The 13,805-nt window shown below is 43.5% G+C and overlaps 2 protein-coding genes across 2 annotated transcripts; both read left to right on the forward strand.

Annotated features, from left to right (window-relative positions):
- Positions 1-4,189: 4,189 nt before the first annotated feature.
- Positions 4,190-7,508, forward strand: LOC111853595 (C-X-C chemokine receptor type 3-like). Its single transcript, XM_023830654.1, has 4 exons — positions 4,190-4,226; positions 5,915-5,989; positions 6,084-6,481; positions 6,608-7,508. Exons 2-4 carry the CDS (start codon positions 5,953-5,955, stop codon positions 7,214-7,216), a joined length of 1,044 nt encoding a protein of 347 aa, XP_023686422.1. The 5' UTR covers positions 4,190-4,226; positions 5,915-5,952; the 3' UTR covers positions 7,217-7,508.
- Positions 7,509-9,170: 1,662 nt separating this feature from the next.
- On the forward strand, positions 9,171-13,715 carry LOC111853251 (NLR family CARD domain-containing protein 3-like). The gene is made up of 3 exons (XM_072714915.1): positions 9,171-9,195; positions 10,293-10,504; positions 13,365-13,715. The coding sequence occupies exons 1-3, from the start codon at positions 9,171-9,173 to the stop codon at positions 13,713-13,715; spliced, it is 588 nt and encodes a 195-aa protein (XP_072571016.1).
- The last annotated feature ends 90 nt before the right edge of the window (positions 13,716-13,805 follow it).

The raw sequence follows: 13,805 nt of genomic DNA on the forward strand, positions 1-13,805 counted from the left end.
TAACTGTTGTGTATCTCCTGCTCCAGTCCTGCTTACAGTTGTACCTGGGCATTCACTGGAAGCTCAGCCTAGCTGCACTTCAACCAACTTGACTCCTTGACAGCAGGAATGTTTGCAGTGTGCTATGTGCCTCGCGTGTGTGTCACTTTGGACAAAGGCAACTGTATATATGTAGGTCTGAATGTGATTTCTGTTTTAACCCATGTCAATGTATATTTTGTTTTGTTTGATTGTCTCTGCATGTTTCTGTTAAGCTGGGTAAACGCCAAGACGAAGGCAAATGATGGATCATCTCCGGTTGGCTCCTGTTGGTTATGAAACATTGCACTGGACCAAACTGGCACAACTAGAGGTGACAGTTGACCTACAGTCCAATCAGAGAACTCTATACTATAGCTTTGATACCAATTTAACATGGTAAATTTGGCCAAAACACAACCAACAGGACCATTTGTGTCCAACTGTGCCACACACAGGCAATCACTTACCCTCCACCAGCTCGATGCCTTCCGATGGCTGAAAGTCGGCTTGTGTTCCAGACTTTACACCACATCCTAATATGCTGATAACACCACAGAATTATGTGGAGCTCACAGAATAATGAAACATTGTGGAAATGCCATTCATTCAGTAACAGCCAAAGTACAAGTGTCTGAATGTATGAGTATGTGTGTGTGCATGAGTATGTGTGTGTGTATGAGTACGTGTGTGTGTATGAGTACGTGTGTGTGCATGAGTACGTGTGCGTGCATGAGTACGTGTGTGTGCATGTGTGTTTGTATGGGTGCATTTCAATTAACATTGACTTTTCATGACCGTAGTTCAATGTTTATCTCTGTTGCAGTTCCTACTCATCATTCTGGAAAACAGCTCACAAAATTATACGAGTTAAAAATGGGTAGAAACTGATAAGACAATATCAGATATCAAATTTTATAATCAGCACCAGAGTATCATTAAACATACAATGTCTAACATCATCATTGAAGAAGTCATGGGCATTTTTGGCGGGGGATATCTTTAAATTAATGGGAGGTGCATTATTGGTGATCTTTGGCGCCATCTTTTGACCTGTTACAGTACAACATTTTAAAACCCTGAACTAGACACGCAGTAACTCTGGACCTTAGTACAGGCACCAGAAGTCGTACATAGTAGTGTAGTATCTAAGTCTGCCCAGGACCTTATTAAATAACTAGCCCAGTGTCCATTTTTCCATTATAGACGTAAAATTAGCCATCTCAAACGTGCACGTTATGTCTCACTCCAGCCAGTCCTGCTTGTATGGCGCTTTGCACAAAGGGTGCACTTAAGTTTAATAAGTGATATTTGGAAATATCTCATGTAATTTAAGAACCAAACTCTTCCTCTTTTATATATCAGGCAATAGAAATTGTGAATGAAGCGACTGAATCTCCTTCTAGTTTCCGCGTTTTCACCGCCACCTCCCATTACCTTCTCAGTGATTCTCCAAGGCGTTTCTGCTTTTCTGCTTATTCAATTGAAAAATAATCTCAAACGTACTCAGACGACTTTCTGAAAAGTATCATCCTTTGCTGTCTGGAAGGGTGAGTCTCATTTCCCAGATAGCATCATGTTATTGTTTCAACGTTGAATTATAGTTAAATGCGTTGAATTATGGTCAGTGTTAAATTATCAACGTTGAAACTGAATAGATTTTTGGTCAGATTTTCAATATTGATTGTTGGCAAAACCTTGATTGATAAAGTGAAAGACTGAAAATCAGCGTTATTTCAACCTTCTTGCCTGATATGGAATCAATGTCATTTCAACGTATGTGTGCTATCTGGGTTAATTAGCTCTGTGCCACGGTTTTATATTCACTTTACACGATTCCGTTATTTCCCCGTTCGATTTATACACCACATGGAGATATATTTAAGATTTGTTATGTAGGCCTAGCATTATTTCACTTCATTTAACAATAATACATCCTATTAATAAATTAGATTGTGCATGTAGACAATTCACTGTATTTTTCAGATATTCACTTGTAATATGTCGTGCACTAATTCAAAACCCAAAAACACATGGTAAAAAATGAATATTAAAAGGTATCGGGGAATGATTTGACTTCACACTTGAACATACCAGCGTGTTGAATTAAAAATGGTCCTTAAGCGAATTATTCGTGGTTTCGCAACAACATCTTTACATATATATTTAGCGTGCACTGCATTGTACGTGTTTGTGGCTTTTTGCAGGAGGGTTTTTTGTAAATTAAACATCTATGCAGATTGTTTAACGCAGAGGAGTTTCTAGCTATTGAAAAGATCCAGGGCTAAGTCAAGTTTACCTGGGGCTTGAATTTTGGTGTATTTTGACTCGCTATGAATTGAAGTGTAGGCACACTGGGTTTACAACAACACTGTGAAAACCATAAATATAGCAGAGTAAAAAATACAGTTAGCCATTTAACAATCTTGAGTTCAGTTATTCAAAATACACTGTATTTCCGTTTAGGCAGTTATACAGGAAACGATCTACTGCCTTTTATAGGGTTTCTGTATTTGGGGAGATGAAAAAGAGGACACTGTCTCGCGTATATATTGTAATGAACCTAGAATAGCATCAGAGACTGTAATTAAGGGAAGAATAGATCACCACAAGACGTCAACTACAATTACAAAAATAATTTTATTCAATACAACTCATGCAGCGACCCCTCGGGTTGGGTATGGGTTCACAAAGGGTTCTGCCCCGCTATCTCCCCGTAGCAAACCAACCCTTCCAAGCGCGTATTGACACGTTACCACACAGTAAATCTCGCACCACACAACATCCCTATTAGGGCACGGCACACCAATAGTACTGCAATGGACATTAAACCCCACACTTCTGGCACAGGCAAGCGTTACATGAACAGTACCTCACTCCTCTAGTCCAGCCCCGACCCCTAGCGGGCTACGCTGCTTATTTAAAATACACTAAACACACATAAACTAAGGGCAAGATTAAAACGTAGCGTCCTCCCGAGGTTCAAGACCCTCCCACGGGGAAGGAACGTTCGCACGGGTCAACACCACACGGAAAGGGAATTCCACCGCCACTATGAGGATGCCGCTGCTCCCGTCTACCAAACACCCCAAACTAGATAGCAAGCAGCAGTCATGCACTCCTAACCTCCCCCGCCCCGTCCTAACTGTCCTCGCCCTACCACACCGGAACCTGTCCCTGCAGCCCGCTATATCTGGCTTCACCGCCGGCAGCCCTAAATGGCATACGAGCGGCACCCCACTCCCGGACCCCACGAGTGCTGAGCGTAACAGGATATTTCCCGTCACACGCGGCTCTCACTTCCTACCTCCCTTGCAGTCTCCAGTCTCCCTCTTTTAACCCCTAACAGCCCAGGTGTAGCCACTTGATTAACTACTACCTTCAACACAAATACCTCTCCCCCCAACACCCACAAATCACTTCATTACTATATATATATATATAGATATATATTAGGGCTTAAAAATAACGGGTTAACGCGGATTAATCCATCATCGTGATTAATCTTATTAAAAAAATTTAACGCAATTAACCCATCTGCAGTGCAGAATGACTCAAAATCCCTGAAATGTCTCTGTCAACCCATTTTGGGCAGTTTTGGTGCGTTCCATATGTAAAGCACCACGCGTAATGTGTTATCAACTGATATTGCTAACAATGGCAATTAACCGGGCTAGAATTGGATTTTATGATTAGTCGGATTATTTGTCGGATTTACGAGAAATTTGTCCGGCTACGCAAAAAATCTTGCTTTTTGATAAGGGGCCATGGTATTGCACTTCTGTGGCAGATGTAATGCATCCGACTTGTGTTCAAGATGTTCATTAAACATGTTAAGTGCATATATATTTCCTTTTTTCTTGAGTCTGTTTGCTCATGCAAAATGAAATGCGATTAATATAGATTAAAAATGAATGATATTCAATCGTGATTAATCTAAATTAATCCACAGCAACCCTGTGATTAATCTGATTAAAAATTTTAATCGTTTGACAGCACTAATATATATATTATGGATGCACAAGATATTTCGCAATAAAAACGAAGCAAACTACGATGATGGGAGTAATTACGCTACACTGCTGCGCGGCGGGAGTAGCGGTCAGAAGTCGTACTAGGCGGAATTGGCGCTCAGAACAAACTTTGAAGTTGTGGACAGGAAACGGGAGCCCAACGAACACAATTTGGATTTACAGTTCTCTTCGTTCGTATGTCTGAAAGTTCCTAAGTTGAAAGTTTGTAAGTAGAGGAGTGCTTGTATATATAGACACAAACACACTACCGTGGAAAAGTTTGGGGTCACTTAGATTTTTGTTTGTCCATTAAAATAACATCAGATTGATCAGAAATACAGATGCGAATTGCAAAGGTCTTGAAAAAGAAGTGCCAACACTGCAAATATTGACTCTTTGCTTAAAATTTAATGTGATTGTCAATAAAAGCCTTTGACACTTATGAAATGCTTGTAATTACACTTCAGTATACCATAGAAACATCTGACAATAAGATCTCAATGTATACAGTGAAGAGACAACTCAGAGATGCTGGCCTTCTAGGCAAAATTGCAAAGAGAAAGCTGTATCTTAGAACCACCAACATGAAGAAAAGACTGAGATGGGCAAATGTACACAGATACTGGACAGAGGAAGATTGGGAAAAGTGCTATGGACAGACAAATCTGGATAGACAAAGTTTGAGGTGTTCAGATCAAAATGAAGAACGTTTGTGAGATGCAGATCAAATGAAAAGACACTGGAGGAGTGCTTCATGACATCTGTCAAGCATGGTGGAGGCAATGTGATGGTCTGGAGCTGCTTTGGTGATGGTGAAGTGGGAGATTTGTACAGGGTAAAAGGGATCTTGAAGAATGAAAACAAGCCAATCCAACTTGTGGGAGATGCTTCAGGAAGCAAGGGGTGAAATCTAATCAGATTACCTCAACAAACTGACATCTATAATGCCCAAGGTCTACAGGCTGTAACTGCTGCAAATGGAGGACTTTGTGATGAGAGCAAAGTTTGAGGAACACAATTATTATTTTAATATTAAAAATTATTATTTCTAACTTTGTCAGTGACTACTTCCTATTTATTTAGCTATATTTCCTATTCAAACTTGTTTCATGTATGTTTTCATGGAAAACAAGGAAAATTCTGTGACCCCAAACTTTTGAACGGTAGTGTTTGTGTGTGCGTGTGTGTGTGTGCGAGCGTTAATATCCCATAACGTGATATCCATTTATTTCCCTTATGGGGACCGGTTTCCTGGTTCCCATAAGGGAAAACTCTATTGTATAAAAATCGGTGACTGCTATGAAAAAACTAAAAATGCAAAAACTCTTGTATTTTGCTTGGTTACTTATGGTTATGGTTAGGGCTGGGTAGGGGTTCAGGTTGTCATAGTTAGCGTTACATGTTACTTTTTCCATACTTTCTTGGTCTGTGCAGTGGTCAGCTACCTGCCTACCTCATTCTCTTGTAGGTTTTCTCCCCCAAATCTGTAGCCTGAGATCCATCACCCACATCTTCTGCATGTGCAATATCAGCCACCTACTTCTTTTCATACTCTGGGCTAAATATTTCATTCTGCTGCATAAAATAGTAGGAGGGAAGCGAGAGAACAGGTCAGGCAGTTCCAGAAGTAGTTGTGGTTAAGAGGGTTGCTCAAGGGCCCAATGCTGACATCAATCACTGACATTAAATCAGCCACAGGATTTGAACCAGCAACCTTCCAATAAGTAGCACAGAGCTACACACTGCCTGGGACACCTTACTTTACCTGGGGTGACACTAGGAAGATTCTAGGTGTTAAGTTTTATAGTAAAGACAGAGAGCGGCATGCGGTGCATTTGAATAACGTTTCATTTACTGTGGAGGACTAAATTCATCTTTGACAGTGGGAAGCACTGGATGAAGGATTTGTCATATTGGAAACATGCACCCAGATTCGGCGTCAAAGATCACAGCCACAGGTTAAATTCATATTCCAGTTTACAATGGTAATATGGGTACATTTAATTGCTTGAAATTGAGAAATAGTTCTTAGAAATTGTTTTTTTCTTGCAGGAGAGAAAATGGCTTATGAGAAGAAAATATTCTCTGGAGAAGAATTAAACGGTTTGTGGGACTATGATAACTACAGCTACCAGATCTTTTATAATAATATCAGTGACCAATGCTGTCTTGGCCCATTGTGCGGCGCAGAGAATATGATGCGTTTTTACTCTGTGTTCCTCCCGGTGATTTACACACTGACTCTGGTCGTGGGTCTGGTGGGGAATGGCTTAGTTCTGGCCAATCTCCGCCGGATGCAAGGCACCTGGAGCATCACCAACATCTTCATGCTGCACCGGTCTGCGGCTGACCTTCTCCTGCTCATCACACTGCCTTTCTGGGCTGCTGAAGCTGTCCAGGGCTGGACCCTTGGAACATTTCTCTGCAAGCTGATGGGAGCCATTTTGAAGGTAGTAGCTGGTCCTCCCACACAGGTTGAGTCCGTAATCAGGTCTTTTCTATCATTCTGGTCTTCTGCTCTCTTGCTCTCTAACCTCCCTCATGATCAGTGTTTCTGCTCATCTTTTTTTTCCCAGATCAGCTTCTTCTGTGGCATCTTCCTGCTTGCCTGCATCAGTTTGGATTGCTACCTGTCCATCGTCCACGCCGTGCAGATGTACCCATGTCTAAAGCCCTGGCAGGTGCAGACCAGCTGCCTATTCATCTGGTTCTTCTGCCTCATCCTCTCCATCCCTGAGTGGGTCTTTCTAGAGAGGCAGTATGACGAAAGATCAGAAATGAATAAGTGTGCCTACAACTACAATCAGTATTCCACCAATGACAGCTATTGGCACTTGGCTTGCCGCCTGCTGTACCACATTGTGGGCTTCCTCATCCCCTCTGTGGTCATGATCTTCTGCTACTCCTGCATCCGGCTGCGGCTTCACCGCGGCTCCCAGGATATCCAGAGACAGAGAACCATGCGCATGATCCTGGTGCTAATGATGGCCTTTATCATCTGCTGGGTGCCTTACAATGTAACCCTCATAGTAGATACCCTACACACCAGCAATATAATACATATGACTTGCAAGAGCGCCACAGCCTTAGACGTATCCATGACGGTCACGACCATGCTGGGTTACGTGCACTGCTGCCTGAACCCCATACTCTATGTTATTTTCGGCGTCAAGCTCCAAGAATAACTCCTAGAGATGTTGAAGGACCTGGGCTGCAGGCTGCATGGGCAAAATCACATGCCCTCATGGAAGAGCTCTGCGTGGTCTGAGTCCGGAGACACATCTTACACCTCTGGCTTCTGAGAGATGCCTCTTACATCACCAGCTCCTTTGTTTCAATTGGTTGCATGCCTCTTACATCATCAGCTTATTTTCTTTTTTAATTGGTCATGAAAATGGGACACTGGACCCTGTATTGGACAAATGGTAGCAATAGAATAGGATAAATGTTGTTCTTGTTTTATTTTTTATATTTGTAAAAAAAAGCAATTTTAAACAAATAAATAAACAAATAACCAAAGGCAACCCCGAAAAGGTGTGACCTGCTACATATACATACATACATACATACACACGCACACACATGTTTGTGTGTGTGTCTGTGTATGTATATATATTATGACCACCCCCATGTGAAGCGGATAATGTTAACTATCTCATAAACACAGTGCATGTCTAGGTGGGAGATACACTCACCTAAAGGATTATTAGGAAAACCTGTTCAATTTCTCATTAATGCAATTATCTAATCAACCAATCACATGGCAGTTGCTTCAATGCATTTAGGGGTGTGGTCCTGGTCAAGACAATCTCCTGAACTCCAAACTGAATGTCAGAATGGGAAAGAATGGTGATTTAAGTAATTTTGAGCGTGGCATGGTTGTTGGTGCCAGACGGGCCGGTCTGAGTATTTCACAATCTGCTCAGTTACTGGGATTTTCACGCACAACCATTTCTAGGGTTTACAAAGAATGGTGTGCAAAGGGAAAAACATCCAGTATGCGGCAGTCCTGTGGGCAAAAATGCCTTGTTGATGCTAGAGGTCAGAGGAGAATGGGCCGACTGATTCAAGCTGATAGAAGAGCAACTTTGACTGAAATAACCACTCGTTACAACCGAGGTATGCAGCAAAGCATTTGTGAAGCCACAACACGCACAACCTTGAGGCGGATGGGCTACAACAGCAGAAGACCCCACCGGGTACCACTCATCTCCACTACAAATAGGAAAAAGAGGCTACAATTTGCATGAGCTGACCAAAATTGGACAGTTGAAGACTGGAAAAATGTTGCCTGGTCTGATGAGTCTCGATTTCTGTTGAGACATTCAAATGGTAGAGTCAGAATTTGGCGTAAACAGAATGAGAACATGGATCCATCATGCCTTGTTACGACTGTACAGGCTGGTGGTGGTGGTGTAATGGTGTGGGGGATTTTTTCTTGGCACACTTTAGGCCCCTTAGTGCCAATTGGGCATCGTTTAAATGCCACGGCCTACCTGAGCATTGTTTCTGACCATGTCCATCCCTTTATGACCACCATGTACCCATCCTCTGATGGCTACTTCCAGCAGGATAATGCACCATGTCACAAAGCTCGAATCATTTCAAATTGGTTTCTTGAACATGACAATGAGTTCACTGTACTAAAATGGCCCCCACAGTCACCAGATCTCAACCCAATAGAGCATCTTTGGGATGTGGTGGAACGGGAGCTTCGTGCCCTGGATGTGCATCCCACAAATCTCCATCAACTGCAAGATGCTATCCTATCAATATGGGCCAACATTTCTAAAGAATGCTTTCAGCACCTTGTTGAATCAATGCCACATAGAATTAAGGTAGTTCTGAAGGCGAAAGGGGGTCAAACACCATATTAGTATGGTGTTCCTAATAATCCTTTAGGTGAGTGTATATTAGACAGTATGCCAACATTCAGATTGCATAATTAATGGGCAGCAGTAAAGACCTGGGTAACTTTAATAAGAGCAAAATAATTATGGTTAGAGAACTGGGTCAGAGCTTCTCCAAAATGGTAACGCTTGTGGGCCGCTTGTGGTCAGTCTTGGTGAGGACCTACTGAGAGCGATCTGAGGAGGGAAACACCACAAACTGCTGACAGCCAAGACTCATCGAGGCGAGATGAGAATGAAGGCTGTCCTGTCTGGTACATGCTAACAGAAGGGCTACAGTGACACATATGGCAGATAATTTTGATAATGGTCCCAGGAGTTATGTGTCATGACACACAGGGCACCAAGCCCTACTGCGTATGGGGCTGTATATGTACTGTATATAGTCACAGGGCACCAAGCCCAACTGCGTATAGGGCTACATATGTGCCGTATATAGTCACAGGGCACCAAGCCCTACTGCGTATGGGGCTACATATGTACTGTATATAGTCACAGGGCACCAAGCCCTACTGCGTATGGGGCTACATATGTACTATATATAGTCACAGGGCACCAAGCCGTACTGCGTATGGGGCTACATATGTACTATATATAGTCACAGGGCACCAAGCCCTACTGCGTATGGGGCTACATATGTACTATATATAGTCACAGGGCACTCACACTGAGGCACGGACAAGGGGATGAGCTCAAGTGTGGTTTTCTTTAATTGAAATCACGGCAAGCCTTGCAAAACAGAAAAAAAAACATGGAATGAAAAAAGGAAACCATAAGGGCGTCACAGTGCAAAAGCAGAAGGGAGGAGGGTGTCAGGCAAACGGGGTCCAGGTCCAGGAACGAGCTGTTAACACAACTTTAGGCAACAATGTGAGGTCTGACCCCCAGCGCTCCAGAGAGTGAAATCTGCTCTGGGGATAATATGAGGCGTGTATAGCAGATATTACTTGCATGTCCTGTATTTGCACTGAATTTCTACAGTTTAACCATCATGCAAAATTCTTGGTGATGAGAGTTAAACCTGTAATGAGGAGATAAGATCAGGGCCATAGCCAGAAATAAATTTCAGGCGGTAAACTTCACCGACCGGGGCGGGGAGTGTCCATCTCGGTAGATTTTGTTGGCTGGGAAGTGGGAGCAAATTTCATGGAGGGTTCAAAATCATACTTGTACTTTAATGGGGGGGGGGGGGGGGTTCAAGCCTGTTATTTTACTATATGGCTGCATGCCTGGATGACATTGACTGGAAGGTCTGTGATTATGTCCTTTTATTAGCTGCCAGGACTTTCTTTGGACTACTTCATTTTAATTGGCATTATTTAGACTTTCATAATTTCATCTTTATTTTCAGGATTGTTGAACATACAGCAGACACTGAAAGAAACCCTGAAAGGGAAGTATGGACCAGTGTTTGAAGGGACAGCAAACCAGGGGGATGCTGCATTTATCAGTGATATCTACACTGACCTGTACATCACAGAAGCTGGGAATGAATGGGTCAATGAACATGAGATGAGGCAGATCGAGACAAAATTTAGGAATCAAGTTAGACAGGAGAGAGCTGTGATAGGAAATTGAACAGAGGGTATATTTTTCTTAACTAGCTTTTAGATAAACTGCTTTTGGAATGTATTTTTATATTGTTGCAAGAATGGCTGGGTGACAAGACAGCTGACACTCACGAGACAGGCTAAAAGAGAACTGAGGTTTGAGCTAAGTGTTGCACTCATGTTTTGGTTACAAGGAATGCAGACTGGGGGACAAAGTCATGAGCATTGAGCGCACGTAGCAGACATGGCAGGAACACCACAAAGACAGAGGCCATGCAAAAGCATAGACACCCCCTCATGTGCCCCAGGGCTGCAGCATGCTGATCACGTGAAGTATACGTGCTTGCAAGATGAAAACTGCATAAAGCATATGTGCTACAAAGTGCACGTCCTACCCTAACCAGTTTGATCTGATTCAGAGGAGGGGATGCAAACTATCTGTGTACCCCTATAAAAGTTATGTTGACCAGAAAGTTGTCACACCCGGCTCGTCCGATCCTCATGTGTGCCACGCCCCCCTCGTTACCTCATGTTAATTCCCGATTGTCAAACTATAGGCCAACCAGTCTAACTTTAATAACTGGTAAAGTTATAGAGGCTATAATCAAAGAGAAAATGGTACATTACCTGGACTCAAATAACATTTTGAGGGATAGCCAACATGGATTTAGGAGAGGTAGATCCTGTTTAACAAATCTGTTGGAGTTTTTTGAGGAAGCTACTCAGGAAGTTGATGATAAGAAGGCCTATGATGTCATCTACTTAGATTTCCAAAAGGCTTTTGATGTTGTCCCCCACAAGAGGCTCTTACTTAAACTCAAAGCAACAGGTATTTTAGGAACTGTAGCGACCTGGATTGATAACTGGTTAACGGATAGGAAGCAGCGAGTAGTTATAAGAGGCACAATGTCACAGTGGGCCTGCGTTCATAGTGGGGTACCGCAGGGTTCAATTTTAGCACCACTATTGTTCCTAATTTACATAAATGATATAGACACCAATATATATAGTAAACTGGTGAAATTTGCAGATGACACCAAGGTGGGTGGTGTAGCAGATACTGAACTAGCGGCTCAGCAGCTACAGCGGGATCTTGATTTAATTAGTGACTGAGCCAATACCTGGCAGATGAAATTTAACATAGACAAATGTAAGGTACTCCATGTAGGGAGCAGAAATATAAAGTACAGGTATTTTATGGGACCTACTGAAATAAAGGTAGCTGATTATGAGAAAGACCTTGGTGTGTATGTTGATGCTTCCATGTCTCATTCTCGCCAGTGCGGGGAAGCAATAAAAAAGGCCAATAGGATGTTGGGGTATATCTCCAGGTGTGTGGAGTTTAAGTCAAGGGAGGTAATGCTAAGATTATACAATTCCTTGGTGAGACCTCACCTAGAATATTGTGTGCAGGTTTGGTCACCATATCTAAAAAAGGACATTGCGGCCTTAGAAAAGGTGCAGTGTAGGGCCACAAGAATGATTCCTGGTCTTAGAGGAATGTCATACGAGGAAAGGTTAATTGAGCTAAATCTGTTCAGCCTCAAGCAAAGGAGACTGAGGGGGGACATGATCCAGGTCTATAAGATTCTAACAGGTTTGGATGCTGTTCAACCGAATAGTTACTTCAGCATTAGTTCAAATACAAGAACTCGTGGCCATAGGTGGAAATTAGCGGGAGAACATTTCAAACTGGATTTAAGGAAGCACTTCTTTACACAGCGTGTAGTCAGAGTATGGAATAGTCTTCCTGATAACGTAGTGCAAGCTTGAATCCTTGGGTTCCTTTAAATCAGAGCTAGATAAGATTTTAACAACTCTGAGCTATTAGTTAAGTTCTCCCCAAGCGAGCTCGATGGGCCGAATGGCCTCCTCTCGTTTGTATAGTACTTATGTTCTTATGATTGTGATCATCTGGCCTCGGTCCCGCCTCCGACTCCACGTCGGCCGCCTGCGGGTCCCCCTGCTCCGGCGCGTTGCTGGACGACGCCTTTGCCAGCTTTGGCTGCGCCGTCGCTTGCGGCGGCTTCCCCCCCCCCTTGCCTTTGCTGGTGTCCCCTCCTGCTCCCTCCTCGTCTCCTCTGTCTGTCCCTCGACCTGTCTCCTTGCCCCCTGCGTGATCCCCTCCTGCTCCTGCCGCCTGCGTCCCCTCTGGCCGCCGCCCTTCGCCCGCCTTTGCTCCCTTGGGCTCCCCTTTGTCCCCCGTCCATTCCTGTCTGGCCTCCCTTGTCTGCTCCTCGTCCCTTTGTCCCTCCTGTCTCTGCTCCTCGTCCCCCTCTGTTCCTTCGTTCACTCCTGGCCCTTTTGTTCCGCCTGTCGGTGTTCCCCCGGTGTCTCCCTTCCTGGTCTGTCTGTCTGCGTTCCCCATCCTTTGTCAGGTTTTGTCTTGGTTTCTGCCCCTATGCTTGTTCTGTGTTTCTGTTCTGTTCCCCATCTCTCGTTGATGTTTTCAGTCTTGTTTTTCAGGTCCCGTGTCCCTCGTCTCGTCCGTCGCCTCCTCTGTGGCACGCCCAGAGTGCGCGCCCTTGAGGGGGGGGGGGGGTTCTGTCACGCCCGGCTCGTCCAATCCTCGTGTGTGCCACGCCCCCCTTGTTACCTCGTGTTAATTCCTGATTGTGATCACCTGTTTCCTGTTATTTCCGGCTTGTCTTGTGTATTTAGTCTGCGTCTGAGTCAGTATTCCCCAGATCTGTCATTAATGTGTGTCGCTGTCTGTCCTGGTCACGGTAATAAACCCGATTACTTGTGGACTTTCGCCTTCCTGCCTCGTCTTTCCACGCGATCCTAACAAAAGTTCTTTGAGCGTAGTGCGGAGACATTTTCGAAGTGGTTGCTCCCTGAGCTCCGCAATAAAATGACGTCATACTCTAAAGCACCGACTATATGTCATAAATTTACACTGCAATGGCATCTTTAAACCCTTTCCTAGCCAAGAGCATCCCACCAGGACTGTAATGACAATGGGAATAGCTGGAATTGGAAAAACAGTCCCTGTCCAGAAGTTCATCCTTGACTGGGCAGAAGGAAAAGCAAATCAGGATGTTCATTTAATGTTTCCTCTTCAGTTCCACGATCTTAATCTTGAAGAGGGTAAAAAGTTCAGTCTTATGGGACTTCTTCATCACTACTTTCCAGAACTAAAGAAAATGAAACTGTTTGAATTTCATAAATTCAAAGTTTTGTTCTTCCTTGATGGTCTGGATGAGTGTTACTTTTTTTTCTAGATTTCCATAACTGACGACTGTAGTGATATGAGAGGTAACAGAACTGGACGTCTCACTGACAAATCTCATTAAGGGAAGCCTCCTTCCTTC

The sequence above is a fragment of the Paramormyrops kingsleyae genome, chromosome 8 (genome assembly GCF_048594095.1).
Source record: "Paramormyrops kingsleyae isolate MSU_618 chromosome 8, PKINGS_0.4, whole genome shotgun sequence".
Classification (NCBI taxonomy): Eukaryota; Metazoa; Chordata; class Actinopteri; order Osteoglossiformes; family Mormyridae; genus Paramormyrops; species Paramormyrops kingsleyae.